The sequence below is a fragment of the Salvelinus fontinalis genome, chromosome 5 (genome assembly GCF_029448725.1).
Source record: "Salvelinus fontinalis isolate EN_2023a chromosome 5, ASM2944872v1, whole genome shotgun sequence".
NCBI classification, from domain to species: Eukaryota; Metazoa; Chordata; class Actinopteri; order Salmoniformes; family Salmonidae; genus Salvelinus; species Salvelinus fontinalis.
The window spans coordinates 49257066-49273601 of NC_074669.1; the positions used below are offsets into that span (position 1 = coordinate 49257066).

General features: G+C 40.2%; 1 protein-coding gene and 1 long non-coding RNA gene across 2 annotated transcripts; both read right to left on the reverse strand.

The window, feature by feature from the left end:
• Positions 1-356: 356 nt before the first annotated feature.
• Positions 357-2050, reverse strand: LOC129854789 (uncharacterized). Its single transcript, XR_008759379.1, has 5 exons — positions 1972-2050; positions 1807-1857; positions 986-1075; positions 671-705; positions 357-580 (listed from the first exon to the last, which is right to left on the reverse strand). It is a non-coding gene; the product is annotated as an uncharacterized LOC129854789 (long non-coding RNA).
• Positions 2051-3383: 1333 nt separating this feature from the next.
• On the reverse strand, positions 3384-5223 carry scpp5 (secretory calcium-binding phosphoprotein 5). Its single transcript, XM_055924217.1, has 7 exons — positions 5159-5223; positions 4592-4657; positions 4343-4417; positions 3997-4050; positions 3821-3892; positions 3457-3486; positions 3384-3407 (listed from the first exon to the last, which is right to left on the reverse strand). The coding sequence occupies exons 1-7, from the start codon at positions 5210-5212 to the stop codon at positions 3384-3386; spliced, it is 375 nt and encodes a 124-aa protein (XP_055780192.1). The 5' UTR covers positions 5213-5223.
• Between the last annotated feature and the right edge of the window lie 11313 nt (positions 5224-16536).

The window sequence follows — 16536 nt, forward strand, 5'->3', positions numbered from 1 at the left end:
ATGGCCATGAAGCATTACAGTTACTGGTTTCTCCTTTCGCAGTAAAGTAAGAGGGAACTATAAACGAATGGACATTGTTATTATCAACAGATATCCATCGATACACACTGTCCACTTGAAATGAACATCTACAAATATTGTACTGTTAAAGAATAATTTAATAAAATTAACTGTTTAATCAAATAACTTATTCTACTCTTCAAATTCACACAAAGACGTTATACAGGGAAAACACTCAATGATTGCTTGTAAACATACTTTAATTGCCTTTACTAAAATACACGGCTTAAATTAAATGTAGCAAAGAAAAGATTGTAAGGCAGATAATGTCCACCCATAGTCTCTATTGCCTACTGTAATATCAATGATGCATGCTTATTATACTCATTACAATAACTTTCACTAGAAACTTCAAGGGGATAAACTCTAAAGGGACAGTAGATTAACAGTGCACTCTACATTGATACTCATAACCATACTACTGTAAATACCCCAATTAATATCAAAAGGCCATATTGAAGCAGCAAATCATCTGGTCTTCTCTGGGTCGGCAGACTTTGTACTTCCTTCAAGCTGGTAACTAAAAGAACAGCAGGAATAATGTAATGAACAAAATATATTGTGTCTTCATTTTGTTCTCAAAGGACTTTACAGCATAATTATGACTTACATTCAGTTTCCATTCTTTGGTTGCACATGAGGTACCTGTAGACCAAGAAAAATGTCACTGTCATTCTTGGATTCCCCCTAAGCTATAGAGAACATCTTGTAAAAGAGTAGGTAGAAAAAACATGAATCACTTGAACACTATGTTCAGGAAAGGAGTTGTATTTCAGTCAAAAGTTCACTGTCATTGTTGTATTCCTTAAACTGCAGATGACATACAGTAAAAGAGTAGGAGAAAAGAAGGTAAATCATTTCCAAATGATGTTCAGCAAAGGAGTTGTAGATATAGTTATGATAGATAGAGTTCTAGCTTTCCAACCTGGCCTGTCTGCACTGTCTGCTCCTGCTGAGCTGTCTGCAAAGGATCCTGGGAATGAGGAAGCTGGGAGTTGTATGGTGGGAATGGGATCTGCAGGAAAAAGAGCACTTGTAGTCTTGGACACCAGAGCAGGGGTTTCCAAACTTTTTGCATCTGGGACACCTTTTGTGATAACAAATTCATGAGGGACCCACTCATAACAGTAGAACACAACTCTTACTTTAGAGTTCAATAAAAATAGCATACAAGCAGTTTTACTATGACTTCTGCAGTGTATGGCCGGACTAAGTCTCTGATCCTGGGAATAACATTTTAAAGTCCCCCACTTTGCATGTTGCAGTTTTAAAGTTAATTTCCTGCAACTCTGAAAATGTTTCTTTGGGGCAGGAATAACATTTAGCAATTGTAAAGCTTAAATTACAATGAATTATGTTCAAAACAAACATTTAGGGGAATATAAGAAGAATTTAGTTGAACATTTTTATAATTGATGACCACTGTGGATACCAATATCCCTGTGAGCCTCCCAGGCCCATGTTGTGCATATAAGGCCAAAGAACATCAATTGTGGCGTAATAATATTACATTGCATTGTATTGCACCCTCTAAACTCTTTCCACTGATCCTTTCTCCAAAATGTGTTTCTTCCGTTGTTGCTTGCAATATTCATAAAAATAAAACATGTATTAAAATCGTATATATTTTGAGATTTGGCCGCAATACCCCACTTTTCCCCCTGCTCTATAGCATCTGTAGTCAAGGAAACGTGTACATCTTTGCACCCATTACAATAACTAAAGGTCAAGAAAGGGATGTCCTACATTGGGTATTGGCTGTGGCACAGGTTGTGGTTGATTTTCATATGGGAACAGCTGTGAAAAGACAAAACAAAAATAAAGCAAAAAGATACATAAATTCCAACATCAATCCGAAAATTCCTGAACTTTTTTATAATTTGTTTTTGACCGATTAAACGTTGTACTCACGTTTGGAATCTGTGACATCTGAGGGATATTTGGCATCATCTAAAACAAAAACAAATATCTCAAACTTCCTTTAAAGACTGAATGGATTAACAAAGATACAAATGTTTACACCAGATTAAACATATTATTTATATTTAACTTGATATATCCAGGTCAGAGTATGTGTATGCGTTTATATGTAAATGAGGGTGTTCTTACTATTTACACATGCTAAAAGTAAGGTAGGAGGTGGGCAGAAAACTAAGTGTGTCATTGCAGCAAAGTATTTATAAACTACAAATCAGATCTCAAAAAGTTTTTGTTCATTTTTGTTATATTTTCGAATCAATAGGCCATAATTGATTATGGCCCAATATGCCCTTGTAACCGATGTGAAATGGCTAGCTAGTTAGCGGTGGTGCGCGCTGAAAGCGTTTCAATCGGTGACGTCACTCGCTTTGAGACCTTAAAGTAGTGGTTCCCATTGTTCTGCAAGGGCTGCGGCTTTTGTGGAGCAATGGGTAACGATGCTTCGTGGGTGACTGTTGTTGATGTGTGCAGAGGGTCCCGAGGGGACGGACTAAAGTTATACTGATACACCTGGCGTTTAAGGAGCTTTTCATTTTGATTGGGTAATTTTGCCTAAAAACCTTTAGAACTACCTAAAGAAAAATCAAAAAGCAACTCTGTATCTCTGCCCAGTCTAGCAAGAGTGGCCAAAAGGATGTTCAGCATCCCCAGTAGCTCTGCAAGTGTGGAGATGACATTCTCCGCTACTAGCCTGCTCTCCACGCACCATTGCATGAGCCTGAAGCCACAGACTGGCCAAACATGTGTTTCAAAAAATTAATTCAAAGGCAGTAATAAGTCATTTCTCGTTTAATTTGTAATTAATTCTGAGTGAGTCACAGCCTATATGCGCAATGTATAGGCCACAATGATTTAATATAACAAAATGTTGTTTAAATGCTGAGTGCTTTATGTCCTTACCACACTACTCTGTCGCACTCCCAAATACTTCAAAATGTATATATTTGTAAGCTGTAGCCTGGAAATAATTGAAATAATCTAGCCTAAATAATATATTTTAGGCTCCCTGTCTGGCTCTTGACCTATTTACAGTGTTTATATGCTGTTTAATATGTGGCCTATTTTAAATGATTTTAATTTCTTACATTCACCTTTTCATGTTTATTCAAATCATTTTCATTAAAATCATTTGATTGGGTTTCAATACTTCAAAACCAAATGGTAGGACCAGGTAGTCACAAAAATGAATGGGTGTTGGTTAAAATTGGCGCAACATTTTTTTTTCTTGTGAGTGCAGAGCGAATTTTACCAGAGAGAGTGTTGGAAAGGACGTGGAGTACAGGAGTTGTGCGTGAGCACCGCTCTATGAGCGATGCCCTGGATTTCAAACCGTTCAATTCTGCTCAACTACTCTGATCCAGGTCCCACTGAAATAAAATGAATGGTTGTAAACAAGTAAATGATATCAGGATTTACCTTTTGCTGCACAAAGTCATAGGGGTAGTACTTTAATATGGGGAAAAAAGAAACAGAGAAACAATCATTAAACTACTGCAGTATAGATAAAATACATTCAATGTGATCTGTGCTTGAGTAAGATGTTCAATGGATGGGTTCTCTTACAAAACACATACAGTATAACAACCCTCATTTCCTGCTGTGCAATTTGGAATGTACCATGTCATAACTTTACCAACTTAAAGTCATGAGTCAACTGAACTTAAATAGTGCCTATCACATTTCATATAGCTGTAATTAAAGAGGGAGATTTCTTCACATACTACTACATCACCTATAATTCTGAGGAGGGATAAGTAACTCAACTTGAGACAACACTTACAATTTCTACACTCTTTCTTCCCGGTGCCTTAGGTAGGGAATATTTGATGAAGGCTTGAGAGGGATAGGACTGCTGAAAGAAAAGAAAGGGGAAAGTTAAAATGAATGTTCAATGTGGCGGATGGTTGATATATTAAAGAAGGTGAAGTATGTTTTAGTAGTATCTATAGTATTTACTGGTCCATTGATCTGGCCACCATTAGACATGCCAGGAAAACTCTGTGAAAACACCTGTAAAATATAATATAAAACAAACAAAACAGTTACACATTACAAATAAATGAAATGACTGTACTATGTAATTAAGACAAAACTCCAGTGTAACTGCTAAAGTTCAAGATGATTACTCATCACAGTCTGAATTAAATAGGCAAGTGATAAGTCAAGTGAAAGTACATAAGTAAGTAATAACTTAAGTAATTGCTAAGTAGGTCATTAAGTCACTAAAGAGACAATACTTTGATCATATCATTATAGAGAGTTCTTATAGAGGTCTCATAGTGAAGATGATATAAGAGCGTACTATTTCCATGCTGACAGGGCCGTTGAGTCCAGGCTGAGGGTAAGGCTGGCCTGCTGGGTAGAGGAAATCATTCACCTGGGGATTAAACACTTGGGTCAAAGGTCAAACAAACAAAAGTTTCCTCATAAATTCATTTCAGTAATTAATCTTCTCATGTTATGTTTTGTTTCGTACTATGTTTAACAACACCTAAGAAAGAAGGTGACCAACAGAAGGCAGTAGAATATTACAATATGCATTTGTTCTTACTTGTGTGGGTGGTCCTGATTGCCTTGGACCCCCATAGTGAGGCAAGTAATTGAAGAAAGGTTGACGCTGTAAAAATTGAACAAATACTAAACAATCACAATTTTGACGAAGCCATAGTCAATTTAAAGAAATGACAGACTGTTGACAGAAAATAAGTGGAAAATGAGACGTGAATAATGTGCTCTGGACTTAACACCCAACTAAGTTATTTTACGTCCAGATTCTGGAAATAGATCATGATACGCTTGGAAAGTGAAGACGTCATATAATATCAAAAGGTAATTAACTAATAGGCTAAGTGAATTGTTTTGCCCCACAGTTAGTCAAGACAATTAGCTAGCCAGTTCAAAGTATTAAGAGTTAGTTAACAATTGCTTATAAACTAGCTACCGTAGCGATAATATGTCAATAACCTGTCTCCAAAAACGACGAGGGTGTTTCCAGGTGTGTTTACATTTTTTCCATTGTGACGCGCACCTTTGCGTATCCACTTTCTATGCGTATTCAAATTCCTATTCTTGAGAAATACAGTAGTAAAGTTTTCCTTGCCCATTTTTTCAAACTTACTGGAGCAGCAGATATTGAGCTGGCCAAACAAAGGCACATAATGGTGATCTTCATTTTCAAAGGAGAACCTTATACATGGAAGAGAGGTATAATGTTAAGTTAACACCCTCCAGTGTCGAAAAGTAGTCAACTATATTACATAAGACACATTTTAACTCTGAACACCAGTGTTGAATGACTGCAACAATAACCAGTGTTGGTCAGTGTTCATTTTTAACATATTGCTTACAGAAATTCTGTGAAAGTCTTAAAAACCTAACCTTAAAAACCTAAGTCTTAAAAACCTATAGATACACTTTGATTGTTACATTGAACTCTACTCAAGTTAACACTTGCAATTTTGTTGTGAGAATCCTTAGGCACCCAAAGCATTCAGTAAATTCATAAGAATAAAGAATCCCATAGCATTATGTTGTACATCATCCAGATAAAATGCATTTTAAATAGACAAGTTCTAGCCACTTTACCTTTGGTGATACTAGTATAGATGAGGAATATGGAGGGTCATACAGTGCAGAGGTCTATCTCTGCTTTTAAACAGTGTCAGTTGAGATTTCAGCCAACCAACATTGACCTGCTGTGACACTACGTAGCGAATGAGAATGTGGCTGTCTAGTCATGAGCTTTGGTAAATGACAGTGGTCAGATATAGTATAGTAATCATAATAGCAGAGAATGGCTATTTACACTGTCTGCAATAGTGCACACTTCAGCACATTTATTGGAAAGCACATCATATCTTATCACAAACAGGGAATATTATTTTGTACATTTTAATTAAATCCAAATGCTGTCAGTGAATTTGCTTTATCCAATGATATTGTATGATATTGTACAGTCTTTAAGTGTGTAACCTGCTTGGTTGCTGTCATCTTTGACCTTCTTTCAAATCATCAACTGTAGTGTTTTAGTACTTTGAGTGTGTATGTAACAATCTTTTTATTTCCCTGTGTGAAATTATAGTAAACAAACCATATTCCACAACAATTAATTGAATATTTTCTTAAACAATAACACAATGCAACATCAAGTATTCTGTAAGTTGGTAAAGTTTATTACCAATCCAAATGATAACACCATCGTGTTCGTGAGAGTCTCATCTTTGCTTAGAGTGGTCATAATAGTTTTAAGGCCGAACCTTATCTCATGGTCTGACAAACACCGCTTTAGCTCTGTCACCTTTCACCGCAGATGCAGAAGTGTGACTGGATTGAGACGCATCCAATGCAAAAATATATATCTCTAGCTTAGACTGACGGATTTTTATATAACCTTTCTAGCGCAGGCGTTCCGCTAGCTGAACTCCTCGACAACATTCCGCTGAAAAGGCAGCGCGAAATATGTAACTTTCACATATTAACAAGTCCAACAAGTCCAACAAAGCAAATGAAAGATAAACATCTTGTTAATCTACCCATCATGTCCGATTTCAAAAAGGCTTTACAGCGAAAGCACAACATATGATTATGTTAGTTCAGAGCCAAGTCAAAAAAACACAGCCATTTTCCAGCCAAAGATAGAAGTCACAAAAAGCAGAAATATAGATAAAATGAATCACTAACCTTTGATGATCTTCATCAGATGACACTCATAGGACATCATTTTACACAATACATGTATGTTTTGTTCGATAATGTGCATATTTATATCCCAAAATCTCAGTTTACATTGGCGCGTTATGTGCAGTAATGTTTTGATTCCAAAACATCCAGTGATCTTGCAGATAGCCACAGAAATCCCAGAAATACTCATAATAAACATCGATAAAAGATACAAGTGTTATTCACAGAATTAAAGATAGACTTCTCCTTAATGCAACCGCTGTGTCAGATTTCCCCAAAAATTTACGGAAAAAGCAGAATCTGAGTACGGCGCTCAGAGTCCAATCCAGCCAAATCCAGCCAAAGAAATTCCCGCCATGTTGGTTTCAACAGAAGTTAGAAATAACATGATAAATATTCACTTACCTTTGATGATCTTCATCAGAATGCACTCCCAGGAATCCCAGTTCGACAATAAATGACTTATTTGTGTTAGAGGAATGTTAGGTTCAGCACTTATAAAGACACTGTAATCACAGTAAATAATAAGTAAATATATGAATACTGCTTGTAAATGTTTCCAATACATTTATTTTTAAATGAAAGAAAAAAATATATATCATTTAAGAATGTACTTAATTTAACTAGGCAAGTCAGTTAACAAATTCTTATTTTCAATGACAGCAGGTTGACTGCCTTTTTCAGGTGCAGGATGCCAGATTTCTACTTTGTCAGTTTAGGGATTTGATCTTGCAACCTTCCTTTTACTAGTCCAATGCTCTAACCACTAGGCTACCTGCCGCCACAGGTATTTTGTACAGAATAACAGAGAAACATAAAATCGAAAGACAACACTGTAAGCTTATAAATAATTCAAAGGAGAAATTAACTTACAGGGCGGCCGAGAGCAGTCCCCAGGATGCAGGCGATCAGAATGAAGGTTTTCATCTTGAATGATTCTGTTGACGAAAAAGATTTGACATTTTGAAAAATCCTCCATCACTTTTTGAAGTCGTTTCCTCTAGTTTATTTTCCCTTTTGCGTTGACAAATATTGAAGCTAAAGGTTGAATCAGAGTTGATTTCTAATAAATTACCTTTAGTAGTGCAGCACCACAGGAGAAACAAAGGATTGCGGAAGAAGGATGTGATGTCTGAGGGAGAGATCTGCTCCTTTTTATTCTCCCCAAAAGCAAAAGGAGGTCCAACTTCTTATGATGACTTGGTTACTAGCCAAGCCATTCTTTGATCATTCAAAAATATGCTTTGACAGCTATTGTTTATCTATATGAACAATCTCCAAATATCATTTTTGCTTTGATTGTAATTACAGATGCCCACCCCCATCCTGCATTTGATCGGCAGCCTTTAAGGATAAATGTTAAGATATGATGTATATGAACATGACATAAGACGTTTTGCACACCTGGCTTCACCTCAGTGTTTATAGATTTCAATAGAGACCTCCCGAGTGGCGCATTGGTCTAAGGCCCTGCATTATAGTTGCTAACTCTTCCACTAGAGATCCTGGTTTGAGTCTAGGCTCTGTGGCAGCCAGTTGTGACTGGGAGACCCATGGGGTGGTACACAATTGATGTGATGTTAAGCTGAAAATGTGGACTCAAATCATATTGTATTTTGGTCGAATACAGATATTTAGCAGATGTTATTGCGGGTGTAGCGAAATGCTTGTGTTCCAAGCTCCAACAGTGCAGTGGTATCTAACAATTCACAACAACACACACAGATCTAAAAGTAGTAAACATTTTGATAAAAGCACCACATTTGGCACAGAGGTAGATTTGTTTTTGTCTACTTACATTATTACCAAACTTTTCAAATGAAGCCCTCAATAAAATATGGATTTTGTTAAATTTGTGAATTTTTTAAAAGGAAGGTTTACTAAAGCTAGGCCTACTTAAACTAAGACTTTGACATACACAGCATGATGACCCAATTTTTTCCAGATAAGCTCAATGTAAGATGATGCACATACAGAGTATCAATCTGCACATGTCAATTGGTACACATCACTCTGCTGCAACATAGCTGCAGGGCAACAACTGTGGAGAAACTTAGCCTCGTGCTTCACTGCTGTCAGCTTGCTACTGCTGTTTGCTTTGTGAATTGCAGATAATACCTATAATATCAATCCTAACACCCTTCAAACTACCCTCAAACAGCATTGGCACTCACTTGTATTGTATTTTACCTCTATCACCTAGACCTGTCATGTGGGTAAACATGACAAAAACAACTGATGAATAGGTCGAGCCTCTCTACCTGTCTATCATTTCAGTAACACTTTAATTGGATAGTCCTTCTGTAGATGGTCTACAGACTATCAGTAACATTTCAAATAAATATCTACTAACCATAGCCGTAGCCTTAACCCTAACCCTTATTCTAAACCTAACCTTAACCTTAACCTTAACCGTAACCAACCGCAAGCATTTTCTTATCAAAAGGTAGTGTAGTTTGTTGTTAGTATGACCGTCTGTAGAGCATTTACAGATTGATAATCTGGACTATCCAAATAAAATGTGACCATCATTTCTAATCCAAGTCATATCTAGAGGCTTCACAAGAGCCCTCCTGTGCTTGGATACATCTAGGCTGCCTTACAAAATGCCACCCTATTCGGCCCCGGTCAAAAGTAGTGCACTACATATGTAATAGAGTGCCATTTGTGTTGTAACCTAGGTTCAAGTGTGAAATGTGGGGTTTTCTCTATGTTTTCTGTCTGTCTTCATCTCTGAGTGGGTAATTAAGGCACATAGGTGAGGTGAAGGGAGTTAGTGCTGATTGTCTGAATGATATGTATTTATATATTTGGGAGATAATTAGTATGTCAACAGCCTGCAACATGAAGGTTTGTGATGTAAAGCTCTCAGCTACCTCGCTCTTCGTTATCTAAATATTATCGTTTATTTACATATTAGAGTACCTGTGTAACGGGTGTCGTCGGAAGGAAGAGACCAAGGCGCAGCGTTCTTAGAGTTCCACATAATTTAATCACGAAGTGAAACTAAAACAGGACAAAACAATAAATAATACAACGACCGAACAGCTTCGATGTGCAAACTCCCCGCACACAAACAAAGAACAAGATCCCACACAGAAAGAGGGAAAAGGGCAGCCTAATTATGATCCCCAATCAGAGACAACGATAGAGAACCACACTTGGGAACCACACTCGGCCAGAAACAAAGAAATACAAAACCTAGAAATACAGAACATAGAATGCCCACCCAAATCACACCCTGACCAACTGTTACAGACCTATATCCATCCTGCCCTGCCTATCTAAGGTCTTCGAAAGCCAAGTTAATAAACAGATCACTGACCATCTCGAATCCCACCGTACCTTCTCCGCTGTGCAATCCGGTTTCCGAGCCGATCACGGGAGCACCTCAGCCACGCTCAAGGTACTAAATGATTTCATAACCGCCATCGATAAAAGACAGTACTGTGCACCCGTCTTCATCGACCTGGCCAAGGCTTTCAACTCTGTCAATCACCATATTCTTATCGGCAGACTCAGTAGCCTCGGTTTTTCTGATGACTGCCTTGCCTGGTTCACCAACTACTTTGCAGACAGAGTTCAGTGTGTCAAATCGGAGGGCATTTTGTCCGGTCCTCTGGCAGTCTCTATGGGGGTACCACAGGGTTCAATTCTCAGGCCGACTCTTTTCTCTGTATATATCAATGATGTTGCTCTTGCTGCGGGCGATTCCCTGATCCACCTCTACGCAGACAACACCATTCTGTATACTTCTGGCCCTTCCTTGGACACTGTGCTATCTAACCTCCAAACGAGCTTCAATGCCATACAATACTCCTTCCGTGGCCTCCAACTGCTCTTAATCGCTAGTAAAACCAAATGCATGCTTTTCAACCGTTCGCTGCCTGCACCCGCCCGCCCCACTAGCATCACCACCCTGGACGGTTCCGACCTAGAATATGTGGACCTAGGTGCCTGGCTAGACTGTAAACTCTCCTTCCAGACTCATATTAAACATCTCCAATCCAAAATCAAATCAAGAACTTACCCTAGTCAAACTGACTATCCTACCGATCCTCGACTTCGGCGATGTCATCTACAAAATAGCTTCGAATACTCTACTCAGCAAACTAGATGCAGTTTATCATAGTGCCATCCGTTTTGTTACTAAAACACCTTATACCACCCACCACTGCGACCTGTATGCTCTAGTCGGCTGGCCCTCGCTACATATTCGTCGCCAGACCCACTGGCTCCAGGTCATCTATAAGTCCATGCTAGGTAAAACTCCACCTTATCTCAGTTCACTGGTCACGATAATAACACCCACCCGTAGCAAGCGCTCCAGCAGGTATATCTCACTGATCATCCCAAAAGCAAACACCTCATTTGGGCGCCTTTCCTTACAGTTCTCTGCTGCCTGTGACTGGAACGAATTGCAAAAATCGCTGAAGTTGGAGACTTTTATTTACCTCACCAACTTTAAACATCTGCTATCTGAGCAGCTAAACCGATCGCTGCAGCTGTACATAGTCCATCTGTAAACAGCCCACCCAATTTACCTACCTCATCCCCTTACTGTTTTTATGTATTTACTTTTCTGCTATTTTGCACACCAGTATCTCTACTTGCACATGATCATCTGATGATTTATCACTCCAGTTTAATCTGCTAAATTGTAATTATTCACTCCTATGGCCTATTTATTGCCTACCTCCTCATGCCTTTTGCACACAATGTATATAGACCCATTTCCCCCCCTACTGTGTTATTGACTTGTTTATTGTTTACGCCATGTGTAACTCTGTGTTGTTGTCTGTTCACACTGCTATGCTTTATCTTGGCCAGGTCGCAGTTGTAAATGAGAACTTGTTCTCAACTAGGCTACCTGGTTAAATAAAGGTGAAATAAATAAAATAAAATGAACACCATGGCCAAAACAAAATAGAGACATAAAAAGGATCTCTAAGGTCAGGGCGTGACAACCTGAGGATTAATTATAAACATTGTTTGACTTGTTTTGACAAACTTTACCGGTAACCTTTTGGATTTGTTTGTATGTTTGTTGAACGAGTGGATTACTGAGATCATTGGCGCCAACTAAACAGACCTTTTGGATATAAAGAAGGACTTCATCAAACAAAATGACCATTCAATGTGTAGCTGGGACCCTTGGGATTGCAAACAGAGGAAGATATTCAAAAGTAAGTGATTTATTTAATCGCTATTTGTGTTTTTTTTTTTTTCACCTTTATTTAACCAGGTAGGCAAATTGAGAAACACGTTCTCATTTACAATTGCGACCTGGCCAAGATAAAGCAAAGCAGTTCGATACATACAACAACACATAGTTACACATGGAGTAGAACAAACATACAGTCAATAATACAGTGAAAAAATAAGTCTATATACAATGTGAGCAAGTGAGGTGAGATAAGGGAGGTGAAGGCAAACAAAATATATATAAAAATAAATGAAAATATAAAAAGGCCATGGTGGCGAAGTAAATACAATATAACAAGTAAAAAAAAAAACACTGGAATGGTTGGTTTGCAGTGGAAGAAAGTGCAAAGTAGAGATAGAAATAATGGGGTGCAAAGGAGCAAAAATAAATAAATGAATACAGTAGGGAAAAAGGTAGTTGTTTGGGCAAAATTATAGATAGGCTATGTACAGGTGCAGTAATCTATGAGCTGCTTTGACAGCTGGTGCTTAAAGCTAGTGAGGGATATAAGTGTTTCCAATTTCAGAGATTTTTGTAGTTCGTTCCAGTCATTGGCAGCAGAGAACTGGAATGAGAGGCGGCCAAAGGAAGAATTGGTTTTGGGGGTGACCAGAGAGATATACCTGCTGGAGCGCGTGCTACAGGTAGGTGCTGCTATGGTGACCAGCGAACTGAGATAAGGGGGGACTTTACCTAGCAGGGTCTTGTAGATGACCTGGAGCCAGTGGGTTTGGCGACGAGTATGAAGCGAGGGCCAGCCAACGAGAGTGTACAGGTCGCAGTGGTGGGTAGTGTAAGGGGCTTTGGTGACAAAACGGATGGCACTGTGATAGACTGCATCCAATTTATTGAGTATGGTATTGGAGGCTATTTTGTAAATGACATCACCGAAGTCGAGAATTGGTAGGATGGTCAGTTTTACAAGGGTATGTTTGGCAGCATGAGTGAAGGATGCTTTGTTGCAGAATAGGAAGCCAATTCTAGATTTAACTTTGGAATGGAGATGTTAGATGTGAGTCTGGAAGGAGAGTTTACAGTCTAACCAGACACCTAGGTATTTGTAGTTGTCCACATATTCTAAGTCAAAGCCGTCTAGAGTAGTGATGTTGGACAGGCGGGCAGGTGCAGGCAGCGATCGGTTGAAGAGCATGCATTTAGTTTTACTTGTATTTAAGAGCAATTGTAGGCCACGGAAGGAGAGTTGTAAGGCATCAAAGCTCGCCTGGAGGGTTGCTAACACAGTGTCAAAAGAAGGGCCAGAAGTATACAGAATAGTGTCGTCTGCGTAGAGGTGGATCAGAGACTCACCAGCAGCAAGAGCGACATCATTGATGTATACAGAGAAGAGAGTCGGTCCAAGAATTGAACCCTGTGGCACCCCCATAGAGACTGCCAGAGGCCCGGACAACAGACCCTCCGATTTGACACACTGAACTCGATCAGAGAAGTAGTTGGTGAACCAGGCGAGGCAATCATTAGAGAAACCAAGGCTGTCGAGTCTGCCGATGAGGATGTGGTGATTGACAGAGTCAAAAGCCTTGGCCAGGTCAATGAATACGGCTGCACAGTATTGTTTCCTATCGATGGCGGTTAAGATATCGTTTATGACCTTGAGCGTGGCTGAGGTGCACCCATGACCAGCTCTGAAACCAGATTGCATAGCGGAGAAGGTATGGTGGGATACGAAATGGTTGGTAATCTGTTTGTTAACTTGGCTTTCGAAGACCTTAGAAAGGCAGGGTAGGATAGATATGGGTCTGTAGCTGTTTGGGTCAAGAGTGTCCTCCCCTTTGAAGTTGGGGATAACCGCAGCTGCTTTCCAATCTTTGGGAATCTCAGACGACACGAAAGAGAGGTTAAAAAGGCTAGTAATAGGGGTGGCAACAATTTCAGCAGATAGTTTTAGAAAGAAAGGGTCCAGATTATCTAGCCCGGCTGATTTGTAAGGGTCCAGATTTTGCAGCTCTTTCAGAACATCAGCTCACTGTATTTGGGAGAAAGAGAAATGGGGAAGGCTTGGGCGAGTTGCTGTGGGGGGTGCAGTGCTGTTGACCGGGGTAGGGGTAGCCAGGTGGAATGCATGACCAGCCGTAGAAAAATGCTTATTGAATTCTCAATTATAGTGGATTTGTCGGTGGTGACAGTGTTTCCTATCTTCAGTGCAGTTGGAAGCTGGGAGGAGGTGTTCTTATTCTCCATGGACTTTACAGTGTCCCAGAACTTTTTTGAGTTGGTGTTGCAGGAAGCAAATTTCTGCTTGAAAAAGCTAGCCTTGGCTTTTCTAACTGCTTGTGTACATTGGTTCCTAGCTTCCCTTTTCTGTTGGTTAAGGGCAGTCAGGTCAGGAGAGAACCAAGGGCTATATCTGTTCCTGGTTCTAAATTTCTTGAATGGGGCATGCTTATCCAAGATGGTGAGGAAGGCATTTAAAAAAAATATCCAGGCATCCTCTACTGACGGGATAAGATCAATATCCTTCCAGGATACCTCGGCCAGGTCGATTAGAAAGGCCTGCTCGCTGAAGTGTTTCAGGGAGTGTTTGACAGTGATGAGTGGAGGTCGTTTGACCGCTGACCCATTACGGATGCAGACAATGAGGCAGTGATCGCTGAGATCTTGGTTGAAAACAGCAGTGGTGTATTTGGAGGGCAAGTTGGTTAGGATGATATCTATGAGGGTACCCGTGTTTATGGAATTGGGGTGGTACCTGGTAGGTTCATTGATAATTTGTGTGAGATTGAGGGCATCAAGCTTAGATTGTAGGATGGCTGGGGTGTTAAGCATGTTCCAATTTAGGTCGCCTAGCAGCACGAGCGCTGAAGATAGATGGGAGGCAATCAGTTCACATATGGTGTCCAGAGCACAGCTGGGGGCAGAGGGTGGTCTATAGCAGGCGGCAACGGTGAGAGACTTGTTTTTAGAGAGGTGGATTTTTAAAAGTAGAAGTTCAAATCGTTTGGGAACAGACCTGGATAGTAAAACAGAACTCTGCAGGCAATCTTTGCAGTAGATTGCAACACCGCCCCCTTTGGCCGTTCTATCTTGTCTGAAAATGTTGTAATTAGGGATGAAAATGTCAGAATTTTTGGTGGTCTTCCTAAGCCAGGAATCAGACACTGTTAAAACATCTGGGTTGGCAGAGTGTGCTAAAGCAGTGAACAAAACAAACTTAGGGAGGAGGCTTCTAATGTTAACATGCATCAAACCAAGGCTTTTACTGTTACAGAAGTCATCAAAAGAGAGCGCCTGGGGAATAGGAGTAGAGCTAGGTACTGCAGGGCCTGGGTTCACCTCTACATCACCAGAGGAACAGAGGAGGAGGGTCCAGCTAAAAGCTATGATAATTGGTTGTCTAGAACGTCTAGAACAGAGAGTAAAAGGAAGTTTCTGGGGGCGATAAAATAGCTTCAAGGAATAATGTACAGACAAAGGTATGGCAGGATGTGAATACAGTGGAGGTAAACCTAGGTATTGAGTGATGATGAGAGAGATATTGTCTCTAGAAACATCATTGAAACCAGGTGATGTCATCGCATATGTGGGTGGTGGAACTGAAAGGTTGGATATGGTATAGTGAACAGGGCTAGAGGCTCTACAGTGAAATAAGCCAATAAACACTAAACAGAACAGCAATGGACAAGGCATATTTACATTAAGGAGAGGCATGCTTAATCGAGTGATCATAAGGGTCCAGTGAGTAGAGGTTGGTTGGGGTCACGGCGATCCAGACAGCTGGCCGGGTAGATGGCTATCGGTAGCAAGATAGCATAGGATGGAAGTCTATTTTTTTATTTTTTTATTTTTTTAGACACCTTGTGCGTTTCCGTCGGTAGATTAGTGGGGTTCAGTGTAGCAGAGGGGATCAATCCAATTGGCAAAATAGATATAGTGACCCAAGAAAAATTGTCCGATATACTTATTCAGATAGCAGCCGATAAGACAGCTAACGATTAGCGGGCCCCAGATGAGCGTTCAGGTAACGTTGCGACGGAGGTGCCAGTTGGATAACTCCTTCGGGCAGATAATGTCAGCAGTCAGTCGTGAAGGCCCGATGGGGCTCCGCATCTGCAGCAAAAAAAAAAAAAAAAAAAAAAACGGGTCCGGATAGGTGACTGTAGCCCAGGAATGGCTGATGGAACTCCTCAGCTGGCTAGCTTCGGAATAATTTAAGTTTGCTCCGGGATCGACGTAAGCCAATAGTCACACGGTTTGCAGCTAGCTAGCTGCGAAATCAAGGTGCAAACGTCCAGAGCCTGCGGCTGAAATCCGGGGACACTGAGAAAAATAGGCCCGGTATGCTCCGGTCCGAGTCGCGTTGCACAAAAGTGCCGATAGATTATCGAGCTGAAGGAATAGCTGAAGACCACAAAACGTGGGCAACTGAAACACCAACGCTAGCCAGCAAACCGGCTAACTTCTGGGCAGCTTCAGATCAGCTACTGGCTAGCTTCTAGTTAGCTTCTGGGTAGCTTCCGGCTAGCTTCTGGCTAGCTTCTAGTTAGCTTCTGGGTAGCTTCCGGCTAGCTTCTGGCTAGTTTCGGCCGGCTTCTGGTGAGCCTCTGGCTAGCTACCACTGTGGATTTTCAGATTTGAGGTAAATAATACTTTTT